Here is a 16,247-nt window from a genome sequence, read left to right on the forward strand (position 1 = left end):
CCCATCCCAACCCGTCCCCTGTACACCTGTTCATTATCTAGTTACTTTTGTGTATCTCTGATGCCAGCAGAGCGGATTACCCATAATCCTCCCTCCCCCGAGTTCTGCCCTGCTGCTTCTTCTTGTGGCGCTGCCCTCCGGCACAACAGCCCCTCCCTACAAATCCCACTCCCTTAAACCCCCCTCACCACCATCCAACTTGGCTCTGCCCACGCGTAGCCTATCCTCAGTGGCACAGGCCTGGTCCGGCTTATCATATTTACACCAGCAAAACACAAACAATAAATAAAATTCAAACACAAAATAATAATTAAAACACAGCTGGCCTTTCCTCTGTTCCTGGCAAAGTAGACTACAGCAAGGTGCTCAGGGAGGTCCAGCCCGCATCTATTTATGTGCTCTGATGGGCAACGATGTTAATCATCATTAAGACAGACAGCAGCATTCACCACTACTGGTAACTACAGTAACTTACTAACTAATGGGGGCTGAGAGAAGGGCAGAGGACAGCACAGTAGTAGCTAGTAGTAGTGGTAGTAGTAGTAATGTAGTAGTTCATTTTTAGTTAGGAGTAAGAGAGAGAGAGAGAGAGAGAGGGGGACGTGTTTTAGTGACACGGGTTGAGGGGTACACGTATAAGTAAAAGATAACCCCCCCCCTGTCCATGGGGGGTGTACGGTATGGTACGGTACGAGCAGACTCTCTTTCTCTCTCTCTCTCTGTGCCCCTCTCCTCTGCAGTGTGGTCGCCCCGGGATACGGAGGGGGGAGGACGTGGATGGGGACATGGCGTGCCCCTCAGGGGAATCCGTCATCCTCCAGACTGAGCGCCACGCGCTGCAGAGAGCAGATAAAACAACGTTACCACACTGTGTCTGGGGGTGCGAGTGTGAAAAGTTCAGCTAAAAAGGGGGAGAGAGAGAGAGAGAGAGAGAGAGACAGAGAGAGGAGTGAGAGGCCAGAAGGCTAAATAGAAGAAAAGGCAGTGGAATTTTTTTGTTGGTGAAAAAAAGAGCAACAGAGGAAAGAGAAATCTGAGCGACAGAGCAGGAGAGAGAAGAGAAGCTCTCCTTGCAGATCCCACACTCCTTTTCCTCCTCGTCCCTCGATCCCCCGCACACTGATTTGGCCGTGATGTGAGGAGAGCTGCATGCGCTTACAGAGAAGGACGCCTGATCCACCTCAGGCCACTTTGACGTCTCTATTTGACTGACACACCATCCAGCTAACATACAGTACGGTAAAGGAGAGGAGCAGTGGAGGAGAAGAGCAAAAGCACAGGTGGAAGCTTGTTCCCCACTACACACTCTGAAGGGGAGCAGGTTTTCAGCATGGCCTCTCAGCACAACTCTGTAGCATACCAACTGTGTGTATGTGTGTGTGTGTGTGTCTGCGTGTATAACCTGTCACCTACGCCCATCTCCCGCTGTCTCTACCACGCGGCGCCACCACAGCCACACGTGTCACCATGCCAACTGGTCCTAGCGCTAACCCATCCCACCTCTTTGTCTTTGTCTGCTCTGGTCCATGTTCATGTTTACCAGCTCGTCTGTATCTAAGATACCTTACAAATACATTGCTAGAAAAACAAAACACTTATTTACATAGAGAAATACATATAAAACCGGAATAATCTGGAATAAATTAATATGATTAAAGATTGTCCCATCGTCTAAGGTGCAATTTCTGTCCTGGTTTTTGTTCCACTTGTGCCTAATTTACACTCCAAAGGAACACAACCAGTGAATGGATTCTCCCTTCACTAAGTCTGAATCTCAAATGGCACCCTATTCCCTATATAGGCCCATAGGGCTCTGATCAAATGCAGTGCACTATATAGAGAATGGGGTGTCACTTGGGATACAGCCTAAGTCTTCCGAGGTGAGAAGATAAAGCTCAAAACACCGAGCGCTGTGCTTCCCTAACGCACAACGATAGCACACTAACACACACTGTCAAGTGGTGAATGGAGGGAGTGATTATGTGGTGGTAGACTGGTGATGAAGGGCTCAACGTCAACGGGAGTGTTTTTGACCAAGGGTGGGTTTGGAATGATTTTGTGACTTAAGTGTGTGTGTTTGTGTGTGTGAGGATGTAAGCCTCTCCCTTTCTTCCACAGACCTAAGGAGACTTCCGCCGACCCACACACCCAAAACCCTCTCTCTGCTTCCAAGTCCCACCCACTCTCAACTCATTTGCCGGCAGGGTGCACGGGTGCCCCAGAGTACCAATGGGAGTTGCTGTCTGTGATCCCGCCCCCCAGGGGCAGGGCTATGAATGGCTGGTGGGCGCTGCCACTCACAGCGGGGTAGACGTGACCGATGGACTCTCCCGTACGGCCGATGTGAATCTCGTCATCGTCGTCCTCCGTGGTCTTGCGGTAGACAGGGTTGTCGAAGTTCATACTCTTGGTGTTCTTCCGGCGCCAGTTACGCCAGACCAGGAAGCCGGCGGTGCAGAGCAGGCCGATGACCACTGTGGCAAGGATAGGAACTGCGTGTGTGACACACACACACACAGCGACACACACATGGCGGGGCACGTTAACACAGCCAGGGGAGGCAGAGCGGAGCTTTTGCATACCCACATATGGTACATGTGCTCTTACACACACAGCAATCAATCTATGCACACACAGTCTCTCGAAAACACACCTATTCAAATACGAAACAAATACACCCTTGAACATACACATGAACGTGCATTCACACCCAAACCCAACCACAAACACACTTAGCAAGGAGCATTGCACGTGCACAATCCCACATGGCTATTCTACACACATATGACCACACACATAGCATTCCATTTAATCCATGGCTGGGTATAGTGTTATTCCAGGAACAGGGAATAGGGGGTGTAGTGGTTGGAATGGGAATAGGGAAAAAGACTAAGCCATGTCTGGCTGCTGTTCCCAGTCCTAATTTCCTTATCAGGCGGAGGAGCATGGCAGTATTCCCATGGAAAGCCCAGTCTAATTGGTCTATTGTTGGGGGTGGGGGGCACTAGAGACTCTTCCATGATTGAGCCTGAATTCTAAGAAACCCCTTTGTTCTCATGTAAACATTCCTTTGAAAGAAAAAAAATCTGCGTTTTGTCTCCCAATAGCTCAGCTCTGAAGCTCTCAGAAACATGGAGGGAGCATTAACCGTTTCATTTACCATTGAGAGATTATGAAAGGGGGAACGAAGTGAGGGAAGGAAGGAGAGGGTGAGAGACACAGTCGGATGTCTTTAACGGGCCGGGGTTTGGGATATCTCATCTTGAAGAGTCAATTATAGACATAATGTATGCTAGAGCAAGGTCATTTATACACTAAGCTGATCACCAGTCATTTCAGACATAATAGAGGTTTATCCTGGAGTATCCGTACTGGCCATCTTAAGCCAAAGGGCTATATATTGTAGTATGTGATAACACGGGCAATATGTACATCTGACTTAAGAGGGGTTAAGCCCTGATGCCCTATGGCCTTCAGGCACAGTGTTATTTGGATGAGCTCTACGTTGCCACATGGGCTCAATGAAGGATAGATAGATTGCTTTGTATTTCATGACCTACAGTAAATATCATGTGAACACACACACACACACTCACACGTGGTCATGATTTACTCACGCATACGTTCACACCACACACACACCTCTCCTCTTTCTAAATGTCTAATTGAACTGTACTCTATATAAGTATATGAATATGTATATATGAATCGTGTCTAAATAGTATTTTCAGGTATCTTTTGTCTCTTGATGCCTTGACAATATATTGCTTTGAATTGTAATTGTATTGTAATAATATCTTGTGTTGTTCTTTTCCATAACAGTTCTGTACTCTGTCATGTATTTGATGTTTTCTGGGGACTCCAGGAAGAGTATATCTGCTGCATGTGCAACAGCTAAACGGGCTCCTGATAAAATAAAATAAACACGCTCACACACATACACACCCATTCTTCAGCCAGGCAAAGTCATTTGTAGGGGTGACCAAGGCAGACGCGGAGACGGACGGACGAAGCAGGGAGAAGCAGACAAACATCACATGGTAGAGTAGACTTGTACTCACCTACAGGGATCACTATACCCAGGATCGCCACTGTTATGTTGTTACCCAGAAGGTAGTGTTCATTCCCAGCTGAGAGAGAGAGAGAGAGAGAGAGAGAGAGAGAGGGAGAGAGAGAGAAGAATGACAAGGGAATATAAATAGAAGAACAATGTTTAGAAGAACAAGTGATAAGCACAGTAAAACACCTCTCCTTCCTCCTTCTATCCTCTCTAGATAGATAGTCAACTCCTGCCAGCCTGCACAGCGCGATATCAACCCAGAGCACATCGGACTTCTTTTTCTCTACCACATCTCCGGATTCCTGCCGCAAGCTCTGAACCTTTACTCCGGATCATCGCAGCTAGCTAGCTGCTATCCGAGTGGCTACTCCTGGCTAACGTCTCTGTCCCGAAGCAAGCACCAGTTAGCCTGGAGCTAGCCTGGAGCTAGGCCCATCTCCCGGCTAGCCGAAGAGATACATCAATCAATTCCTGGGCTTCAATTACCTATTTTGTCAATTGGCCTGGACCCTTTGTCTGCCGACACGGAGACCCGCCGATCCATCACGACTGGTCTGCCGACGTAACCATCCGTAGGGGTTTCAACAGGCTCTCCCGTTGCGACGTCCCCCGAGGCCCATCTGCTAGCCTGCTAGCCCAAGCCTGCTAGCTGTCTGAAACGCTGTGCCTCCAGCTCGCCTAGCTACTCACTGGACCCTATGATCACTCGGCTACACATGCCTCTCCCTAAAGTCAATATGCCTTGTCTATTACTGGTAAGTAATTTTTGTTTTATTTCACTGTAGAGCCTCCAGCCCTACTTAATATGCCTTAGCTAGCCCTTTTGTTCCACCCCCCCACACATGCGGTGACCTCACCTGGCTTAAATGGTGCTCTAGAGACAAAACCTCTCTCATCGCCTATGCTTATCTCAACTGTACTCACATCCTACCATACTGTACATTATGCCTTGAATCTATTATTCCTCGCCCAGAAACCTGCTAATCAACAATTTCAATAAGCATTTATACACGTCTGGCCATGCTTTCCACCTGGCTACCCCTAGCAGGGCCAACATCTCAGCACCCCCCTGCAGCAACTTTGCTAGACAATCTGGACCCTCTCTTCCTAAAATTATCCGCAGAAATTGTTGCAACCCCTATTACTAGCCTATTCAATCTCTTTTGTATCGTCTGAGATCCCCAAAGATTGGAAATCTGCCGTGGTCATCCCCCTTTTCAAAGGGGTAGACAGTCTAGACCCAAACTGTTATAGACCTATATCCTTCCTGCCCTTCCTTTCTAAAATCTTCGAAAGCCAAATTAATAAACAGATCACCAACCATTTTGAATCCCGCCGTACCTTCTCCGCTATGCAATCTGTTTTCCGAGCTGGTCATGGGTGCACCTCAGCCACGCTCAAGGTCCTAAACGATATCATAACCACAATTGATAAAGGACAGTACTGTGCAGCCGTCTTCATCGACCTGGCCAAGGCTTTTGACTCTGTCAATCACCGCATTCTTATCGGCAGGCTTTGGCTTCTCAAATGACTGCCTCGCCTGGTTCACCAACTACTTCTCAAATAGAGGTCAGTGGGACAAATCGGAGGGCCTGTTGTCCGGACCTCTGGCAGTCTTGATGGTGGTGCCACAGGGTTCAATTCTCAGGCCGACTCTTTTCTCTGTATATATCAATGATGTCGCTCTTGCTGCTGGTGATTCTCTGATCCACCTCTATACCATTCTGTATATACCATTCTGGACCTTCTTTGGACACTGTGCTAACAAACCTCCAAATGAGCTTCAATGCCATACAACACTCCTACTGTGGCCTCCAACTGCTTTTAAATGCTAGTAAAACTAGCACCCTCACCCTCCCGCCCGTCTAGCATCACTACACTGGACGGTTCTGACCTAGAATAGGTGGACAACTACAAATACCTGGGTGTCTGGTTAGAATGTAAACTCTCCTTCCAGACTCACATTAACCTGTTGAGTGTAGGGGGCAGTATTTTGATATTTGGATGAAAAACATATCCAAATGAAACTGCCTATTTCTCAGGCCCAGAATTTAGAATATGCATATAATTGTATAATAGAAAACACTCTAAAGTTTACAAAACTGTCAAAATATTGTCTGTGAGTATAACAGAACTGATATTGCAGGTGAAAACCCGAGGAAAATCCAACCAGGAAGTGCCTAATAGAAACAAATCTCCCTGTTCCATTGCATGCCTTCCCTCCATTTAAAGGGATATCAACCACATTCCTTTCCCTATGGCTTCCACATGGTGTGAACAGTCTTTAGACATAGTTTCAGGCTTTTATTCTGAAAATGAGCGAGAATGATCACATCGCGTCAGTGGATGGCTTGGTGCCAGCAGAGTTTTGCATGCGCAACAGCTTGGAGCAGACATTTTCTCTCTCTCTCCTGTTGAAAAAGCTATGGTCCGGTTGAAATATTATCGATTATTCATTGTGAAAACAACCAGAGGATTGATTATAAAAAACGTTTGACATGTTTCTACAAACTTTACGGATAATATTTGGAATTTTCGTCTGCCCGTCATGACCTGCACGAGTCTGTGGATTTCTGAACAAAACGCGCCAACCAAATTGAGGTTTTTGGATATAAAAATAATATTTATCGAACAAAAGGAACATTTATTGTGTAACTGGGAGTCTCGTGAGTGCAAACATCCGAATATCATCAAAGGTAAGCGGATCATTTGATTGCTTTTCTGACTTTCGTGACCAATCTACTTTGCTGCTAGCTGTTTGTAATGTTTTGTCTGCTGAGAGCGATGTCCTTACATAAACGCTTGGATAGCTTTTGCTGTAAAGCTTTTTTGAAATCTGACACACCAGGTGGATTAACAACAAGCTACGCTGTGTTTTGCTATATTGCACTTATGATTTCATGAAAATTAAATATTTGTAGTAAATCTGGAATTGGCTTCCTATTTGGCAACAAAACCTCCTTCCCTCATGCCGCCAAACATTCCTTCGTAAAACTGACTATTCTACCAATCCTTGACTTCGGCGATGTCATTTACAAAATAACCCCCAACACTCTACTCAGCAAACTGGATGTAGTCTATCACGGTGCCATCCGATTTATCACCAAAGCCCCATATACTACCCAACACTGTGAACTGTATGCTCTCGTTGGCTGGCCCTCACTACATATCCTTCGCCAAACCCACTGGCTCCAGGTCATCTATAAGTCTTTGCTAGGTAAAGCCCCGCCTTATCTCAGCTCACTGGTCACCATAGCAACACCCGACCATAGCACGCGCTCCAGCAGGTATATTGCACTGGTCATCCCCAAAGCCAACACGTCCTTTGGCCGCCGTTCCTTCCAGTTCTCTGCTGCCAATGACTGGAACGAATTGCAAAAATCTCTGAAGCTGGAGTCTTATATCTCCCTCTATAACTTTAAGCACGAGCTGTCAGAGCAGCTTACCGATCACTCAACCTGTACACAGACAATCTGTAAATAGCACAACCAACTACCCCATCCCCATATTATTACTGACCCTCTTGCTCTTTTGCACCCCAGTATCTCTACTTGCACATCATCATCTGTACATCTATAACTCCAGTATTAATGCTAAATTGTAATTATTTTCGCCTCTATGGCCTATTTATTGTCTACCTGCCTACTCTTCTACATTTGCACACACTGTACATAGATTTTTCTATTTTTCTTTTCTTTTGTGTTATTGACTGTACGTTTGTTTATGTGTAACTCTGTTGTTGTTTTTGTCACATTGCTTTGCTTTATCTTGGCCAGGTCGCAGATGTAAATGAGAACTTGTTCTCAACTGGCCTACCTGGTTAAATAAAGGTGAAATAAAAAATTATTAAATAAAATAGAGGCAGTGCCCTCCCTTCTTCCCTACACCTCTCATGTTTTGTCTAATGGTCCCTTGTCCCACCGTCTCGTCTCCCCCTCTCCCCTTCACCTCTAACCCAGGTTTGTGTGGAGCTCAGGCCTTCTCGAGGAAATAAATCCAGCCTCATCTCCCCATTAGGGCTGTTGGGCCATTAGCAACACTCTAATTATCCAGCTATAATGGAGCCTAGCCTGGGAGATTAACAGGGCAGATCATAACGACTACAGCCGCATAATGATAGCCTCCACACAATCAGATAGTGAATGAATCTATCACACACACACACACACACACACACACACACACGTGAGTGAGTCTAATACTCTAAACTGGAGGTATTGTAGAGTAGTTTCTGACTAAGCGAAAGTGGAGGAAATGTCACGTGGTTCCCAAAGCATGAGTGACGTCCAATAGGCTCTAAGATTCCAAAAGGGGATTAATCAAATCATATTAAAATGTGTTATGAAAGAACTGGCCCTGAGGCTCTGGAGGGTGGGAACTGTGGAATGAGGGGACTGAAGTTGCTGAAAAGAGTGAATTTCATTATGGAGTATTATTATCGGGGAGGGATTTTACAGTAGCGCACAGAACATACACTTGATCCATTTTGACTGTCTCTGAACCTCGACCTGCAGGGTTACTTTCTCTCTCTCTCTCTCTCTCTCTCTCTCTCTCTCTCTGTGTCGGTGGGTGTGCGTGGGAGCTGTACCAGTGTTTTGTTACAACACCACTATCCACTGTTTCGCTTTCATCTTTTAGTTGCAGCGCCTGCGCCTTTTCCGCTCTGCCGTGCACAGCGTAATGCAACGCACGTGTAACAGCTGATGTCGGCAAAACCTTCCGATGTGCATTGTGCACCAACTCGGAATAACACATGACCTGTGGGTTCGGGAAATCGGGAAAACTGCTCGTCGTGTCCCATTTTCCCCCGTCCATCTCCGCCCCCCTCCCTACGACTGTTTGCGGTGTAGAAATAGGAGCATTTTTCCCTTCTTAGAACATGCTTTTGCTTCTGAAGTCTGATTTGTTAGGGGACCACAGAGAGACTGCTTACTGGAACATCCCCTCCTAACTCTTCCTAAAACTCTCTCCCTCTGTCTCCCATTCCCTCTTCTTCCTCTATACATCATTTTCTGTCAGCTCACTAAACTCTCCTCTTAACTCCCATCTGTTCTCTCCGTCCTCTACTCTCTAACTCTTCCTCTCACCCTTAGGCTCTCTCTCTCTCCATCACTTTAAACTATACCTTTCTCATCCCTTCTTTCCCCCTCCTCTCTGTACCACATTGCCAAATCCCAACCATCTCCTTACTCCCTCCCTCTTCTCTATTCAACTCTCTGCCCCCCAGCTTCTCTCCCTCTCTCTCACTATACCGTGCCTGTAGAGTGATCAGCAATGGTTCGACCTATATAGTGCAGACTCCAGAGCAGGCTCACCACATTCATAGTTTAGCTTAGCGTGGTTCTGCTGCTTACTTTTTATGAATACAAAACCCAGCGACTCTCGCTCTGCTCCTCCTCATAAATAACTACTACACACACTAATCAATATGAACACTTCACAGAGACTGTCGTAACACATTCTGGCCTGACGGTGGCGCTCTATCGCCTGGGTTATATGGGAAAGTATACACACATACGTACACAGTTGAAGTTGGAAGTTTACATACACTTAGGTTGGAGTCATTAAAACTCGTTTTTCAAGCACTCCACAAATTTCTTGTGAACAAACTACAGTTTTGGCAAGTCGGTTAGGACATCTACTTTGTGCATGTAACAAGTCATTTTTCCAATATTTGTTTACAGACAGATTATTTCACTTATAATTCACTGTATCACAATTACTGTGGGTCAGAAGTTTACATACACTAAGTTGACTGCCTTTAAACAGCTTGGAAAATTCTAGAAAATTATGTCATGGCTTTACACTAAGTTGACTGCCTTTAAACCGCTTGGAAAATTCCAGAAAATGATGTCATGGCTTTAGAAGCTTCTGATAGGCTAATTGACATCATTTGAGTCAATTGGAGGTGTACCTGTGGATGTATTTCAAGGCCTACCTCAAACTCAGTGCCTCTTTGCTTGACATCATGGAAAAATCAAAAGAAATCAGCCAAGACCTCAGAAAAATAATTGTAGACCTCCACAAGTCTGGTTCATCTTTGGGAGCAATTTCCAAACACCTGAAGGTACCACGAACATCTGTACAAACAATAGTATGCAAGTATAAACACCATGGGACCACACAGCCGTCATACCGCTCAGGAAGGAGACACGTTCTGTCTCCTAGAGATAAACGTACTTTGGTGCGAAAAGTGCAAATCAATCCCAGATCAACATCAAAGGACCTTGTGAAGATGATGGAGGAAAGAGATACAAAAGTATCTATATTCACAGTAAAACAAGTCTATATTGACACAACCTGAAAGGCCCCTCAGCAAGGAAGAAGCCACTGCTCCAAATCCGCCATAAAAAAGACAGACTACAGTTTGCAACTGCACATGGAGACAAAGATCCTACTCTTTGGAGAAATGTCCTCAGGTTTGATGAAACAAAACTAGAACTGTTTGGTCATAATGAGGAAAACTGTTTGGAGGAAAAAGGGGGAGGCCTGCAAGCCGAAGAACACCATCCCAACCGTGAAGTACGGGGGTGGCAGCATCATGTTGCGGGGGTGCGTTGCTGCAGGAGGGACTGGTGCACTTCACAAAATAGATGGCAGCATGAAGAGGAAAATTATGTGGATATATTGAAGCAACATCTCAAGACATCAGTCAGGAAGTTAAAGCTTGGCTATTCTTTAAAAGTGCCTTCCTCACCATCTTAAAATAAGCATTCCCCCCTCAAAAAATGTAGAACTAGGAATAGATATAGTCCTTGGTTCACGCCAGACCTGTCTGCCCTTGACCAGCACAAAAACATCCTGTGGCGTTCTGTATTAGCATCGAATAGCTCCCGTGATATGCAACTTTTCAGGGAAGTTAGGAACAAATATACACAGGCAGTTAGAAAAGCTAAGGCAAGCTTTTTCAAACAGAAATTTGCATCCTGTAGTACTAACTCAAAAAAGTTCTGGAACACTGTAAAGTCCATGGAGAATAAGAGCACCTCCTCCCAGCTGCCCACTGCACTGAGGCTAGGAAACACTGTCACCACCAATAAATCCACTATAGTTGAGAATTTCAATAAGCAATCCACTACGGCTGGCCAGCATGGCTACCCCTACCCCGGTCAACTGCCCGGCACCCTCCACAGCAACCCGCCAAAGCCCCCACCATTTCTCTTTTACCCAAATCCAGATAGCCAATGTTCTGAAAGAGCTGCAAAATCTGGACCCCTACAAATCAGCCGGGCTAGACAATCTGGACCCTCTCTTTCTTTCTGCCGAAATTGTTGTAACCCCTATTACTAGCCTGTTCAACCTCTCTTTCGTATCATCTGAGATTCCCAAAGAAAAGCTGCCGCGATCATCCCCCTCTTCAAAGGGGGTGACACTCTAGACCCAAACTGCTACAGACCTATATCTATCCTACCCTGTCTTTCTAAGGTCTTCGAAAGCTAGTTAACAAACAGATTACTGACCATTTCGAATCCCACCATACCTTCTCCTCTATGCAATCTGGTTTCAGAGCTGGTGATGGGTGCACCTCAGCCATGCTCAAGGTTCTAAATGACATCATAACCGCCATCGATAAGAGACATTACTGTGCAGCCGTATTCATCGACCTGGCCAAGGCTTTCGACTCTGTCAATCACAACATTATTATTGGCAGACTCGACAGCCTTGGTTTCTCAAATGATTGCCTCGCCTGGTTTACCAACTACTTCTCTGATAGAGTTCAGTGTGTCAAAACAGAGGGGCTGTTGTCTGGACCTCTGACAGTCTCTATGGGTGTGCCACAGGGTTCAATTCTCGGGCCGACTCTCTTTTCTGTATACATCAATGATGTTGCTCTTGCTGCTGGTGATTCTCTGATCCACCTCTACGCAGACGACACCATTCTGTATACTTCTGGCCTCTCCTTGGACACTGTGTTAACTAACCTCCAGACGAGCTTCAATGCCATACAACTCTCCTTCCGTGGTCTCCAACTGCTCTTAAACGCAAGTAAAACTAAATGCATGCTTTTCAATCGATCGCTGCCCGCACCTGCTCGCCCGTCCAGCATCACTACTCTGGACGGCTCTGACTTAGAATATGTGGACAACTACAAATACCTGGGTGTCTGGTTAGACTGTAAACTCTCCTTCCAGACTCACATTAAGCATCTCCAATCCAAAATTAAATCTAGAATCGGCTTCCTATATCGCAACAAAGCATCCTTCACTCATGCTGCCAAACATACCCTCGTAAAACTGACCACCCTACTGATCCTCGACTTCGGTGATCATCTATAAAATAGCTTCCAACACTCTATTCAACAAACTGGATGCAGTCTATCACAGAGCCATCCGTTTTGTCACCAAAACCCCATACACTACCCACCATTATGACCTGTACGCTCTCGTTGGTTGGCCCTCGCTTCGTACTCGTCGCCAAACCCACTGGCTACAGGTTATCTACAAGTCTCTCACTGGTCACCCCCAAAGCCAATTCCTCCTTTGGTCGTCTTTCCTTCCAGTTATCTGCTGCCCATGACTGGAACGAATTGCAACAATCTCTGAAGCTCAAGACTCACATCTCCCTCACTAGCTTTAAGCACCAGCTGTCAGAGCAGTTTACAGATCACTGCACCTGTACTTAGCCTATCTGTAAACAGCCCATCTATCTACCTACCTCATCCCCATACTGGTATTTATTTATTTTGCTCATTTGCACCCCAGTATCTCTACCTGCACATTCATCTTCTGCCAATCTACCATTCCAGTGTTGAATTGCTATATTGTAATTACTTCACCACCATGGCCTATTTATTTCCTTAACTTACCTCATTTGCACTCACTGTATATACACCTTTTGTTTTCTTTTGTTCTACTGTATTATTGACTGTATGTTTTCTTTATTCCATGTGTAACTCTGTGTAGTTGTATGTGTCGAATTGCTATGCTTTATCTTGGCCAGGTCGCAGTTGCAAATGAGAACTTGTTCTCAACTAGCCTACCTGGTTAAATAAAGGTGAAATAAAATAAATAAATAAATAAAATAGGTCGCAAATGGGTCTTCCAAATGGACAATGACCCTAAGCATACTTACAATGTTGTGGCAAAATGGCTTAAGGACAAAAAAGTCAAGGTATTGGAGTGGCTATCACAAAGCCCTGACCTCAATCCTATAGAAATGTTGTGGGCAGAACAGAAAAAGCCTGTGCGAGCAAGCAGGCCTACAAACCTGACTCAGTTACACCAGCTCTGTCAGGAGGAATGGGCCAAAATTCACCCAACTTATTGTGAGAAGCTTGTGTAAGGCTACCTGAAACTTTTGTCCCAAGTTTAACAATTTAAAGGCAATAATACCAAATACTAATTGAGTGTATGTAAACTTCTGAACCACTGGGAATGTGATGAAAGAAATAAAAGCTGAAATAAATCATTCTCTCTAATATTATTCTGACATTTCACATTCTTAAAATAAAAGTGGTGATCCTAACTGACCTAAGACAGGGAATTTTTATTCGGATTAAAGGTCAGGAATTGTGAAAAACTGAGTTTAAATGCATTTGGCTAAGGTGTGTGTAAACTTCCGACTTCAACTGTATGTACGGGTGAGTCATCCAGTGTGTTTTGCTGAGTGTCTTCATCTAGTGCACGCTGAAAGAGCCCGATGAGAGTGGTGTAAGTTGAATCATTGATTTTCTATTTGTCTGTTCAGCACACAGTTTTAACCAAGCTCACCGCGGATGTGTGTCCCGTTGTTGCAACTATAATCACAACTGACTTTGTTGTCTTAAAAAAGATTGCATAGGAAACACATTTTGAGCAATTTAAGTCATTTTCATTGTCATTTCATTGTTGTTTTCCATATACAGTATGTTGCTCTCAAGCTGTCGTTGCCAATAAAGCTTGATTGAAAGGAGGACGACAAAAAGGAAAAGGGAAATGAGTCCTGGAGAGAGGGAGAGAGAGACAGGCAGAGCGAGAGAAAGAAGAAGAAAGTGATCCCAGGTTTGCAGGACTCAAGATGACAGATGAGGGAAGGGACAATGGGAAGGGACAATGGGAAGGGGACAACGGGTCTGCAAGCGTGAGTTAGCGCTGGGTTTCTGCATGAGCACTTCGCACTGCTGGTGTAAAAAAGGGCTTGAAAAATGAATGTGATTGATTGATTGACAGGTAAACCACACCCCTCTGATGAGGAGAGGAGAGGCAGGGTGGACAGACGTGATGCACTGAGTGATTCTCTCATACACTGTAGAGAGTGGCCTAGTCTGTCATTACACACTCAAACTGTCTGTCACAGGTAAAGAGAAGAGAGGTGGAGAACAGAGGGAAGAGCGCTCGGGAGGAATATTTAGTGGGAGAGTAGCCGCTCCGTCGTTGTGACAAGAGTACGTAATTGTTGATACACATCTGTATCTGTTCATACATGTATACACAAGCCCGCACGGAAACACACACACACACACACTTCTGAAAGCCACTTACAGCGGTGGGAGAGGTTAGCGTTCTCTCTCTGAATGTTGTTCGGGGGTAGAGGGGGGCTGTGTGTGGAGGTGGAGCGGGGACCAGGGGTGGAGGTTGCAGGCAACGTGGTGGTGGATGAGGAGGTGGAGGGGGGTGTCCTCCATGAAGCTGTGGTCCTGGGGGGAGGAGGAGGGGGGGACGTTGTAGAAGCTGTGGTCGACCGCGTGGTGCTGGGCTGATGTGTGGTTTTGGCCGTATGTGGTCGCGCAGTTGTGGAGGTGGTTGTAGGAGCAGCTGTGGTTGTACTGGTTAGAGTCGTGGTTGTAGAAGTAGCTGTGGTTGTAGTAGTGGTTGTAGTCAGAGCTGGGGTGGAAGTAGTGGTGGTTGTGGTAGGAGCTGCTGTGGTTGTCTTGGGTTTGACTGCAGGGGGGGAAGAGCACATTAAACAGAGACCCGAGAGTTATCAGGCTGGCAGCTTGACTGATAGCACAGACAAGCGTTTCACCGTAAACTGACACAGACAGCTGTACAGTTTACATGAACAGACATCAACAAAAACGGGTCTGAACTACTCAAAACTGCCTTCTCTGCACTTACAACTCAGAAAATGCTTGTCGAGCACACATTATAGGGAATACACCATTTTGTATTTATTTAGTTTCTCTCTGGTACAGAGAGAGTATCTGCAGTACAGTTATGCTGCCCTGTGTGCTCTCTCTCTCTCTCTCGCTAAAAAAAAAGTTGCGCGACAGGGTTTAAACAGTTTACCTGTGACACAGCGCCTCATGTCGGGCCCTAGCTCCATGTCATCGGGGCAGGCGCAGGTGTACTTGGGGGAGTGGTCTGTGATCTGTGGGGCTTTGAGACACAGGTACTGACAGCCCCCGTTAGGTAGACTGCCCATGTTACAGCTGTCTGGAGCTAGGGAGAAGAAACACCCGAGACATATCATACATCATTGTGAAGTGGGTAACAGGTGCAGCTCTCTCGCCCGCATTACATAACAATGACTTCAAATAGAATCCCAAGTTCAAGAACACCGGGAGGTGGCAGCACGGCAAAACGTTTTTTTTTTTTTTTGAATATTATGAAGCTACGTTACAAAACACACTCCCTCAAAACTTCTGTTGCATTTTGTTGTGTTACAAAACTGCACATTTTAGATTGGCCTTTGATTGTGCCCCAGCACAAGGTGCACCTGTGTAATGATCATGCGGTTTAATCAGACTCTTGATATGCCACACCTGTCAGGTGGATGCATTATCTTTTCCAAATTTATATCCTAACAGGGATATAAACAAAATTGTGCATTTGAACATTTGAGAGAAATAAGATTTCTGTGCGTATGGAACATTTCTGGGATCTTTTATTTCAGTTCATGAAACATGGGACCAACACTTTACATGTTGCGTTTATCTTTTTGTTCAGCATAAAAAGTATTTTCTGAAATGTGTACATTTAAAAATGCCTGAAAATTAACGTGATCTTTTCACAGGATATGAAAATAGAACCATTTAAAATGAAGTGTAGGTGTATTGAATGATCTTTCATTTTGGGTTATGAAAAGAGTGCGAGAGAGAGAGTGCGAGAGAGAGTGCAAGAGAGAGAGAGAGAGTGCAAGAGAGAGAGAGTGCAAGAGAGAGAGAGAGAGAGAGAGAGAGAGCGAGAGAGAGAGAGAGAGTGCAAGAGAGAGAGTGCAAGAGAGAGAGAGAGAGAAGAGAGAGAGAGAGAGTGCAAGAGAGAGAGAG

The 16,247-nt window shown here is 45.5% G+C and overlaps 1 protein-coding gene across 4 annotated transcripts in view; it reads right to left on the reverse strand.

Annotated features, from left to right (window-relative positions):
- Nucleotides 1-205: 205 nt before the first annotated feature.
- lrp8 (low density lipoprotein receptor-related protein 8, apolipoprotein e receptor) overlaps nt 206-16,247 on the reverse strand; it is a 257,502-nt gene continuing 241,460 nt past the window's right edge. The window contains exons 15-19 of one of the 4 annotated variants that reach the window (XM_042321502.1): nt 15,268-15,420; nt 14,521-14,919; nt 4,062-4,130; nt 2,302-2,474; nt 206-836 (exon numbers count right to left, since the gene is read on the reverse strand). In XM_042321502.1, coding sequence (XP_042177436.1) covers nt 798-836; nt 2,302-2,474; nt 4,062-4,130; nt 14,521-14,919; nt 15,268-15,420 — 833 coding nt within the window. In that variant the 3' untranslated portion in view covers nt 206-797. Of the gene's footprint in view, nt 2,493-4,061; nt 4,131-14,520; nt 14,920-15,267; nt 15,421-16,247 lie in introns of all 4 variants that reach the window. The other 3 variants (XM_042321501.1, XM_042321500.1, XM_042321498.1) reach the window with 3 other exon arrangements.

The sequence above is a fragment of the Oncorhynchus tshawytscha genome, linkage group LG01 (assembly GCF_018296145.1).
Source record: "Oncorhynchus tshawytscha isolate Ot180627B linkage group LG01, Otsh_v2.0, whole genome shotgun sequence".
NCBI classification, from domain to species: domain Eukaryota; kingdom Metazoa; phylum Chordata; class Actinopteri; order Salmoniformes; family Salmonidae; genus Oncorhynchus; species Oncorhynchus tshawytscha.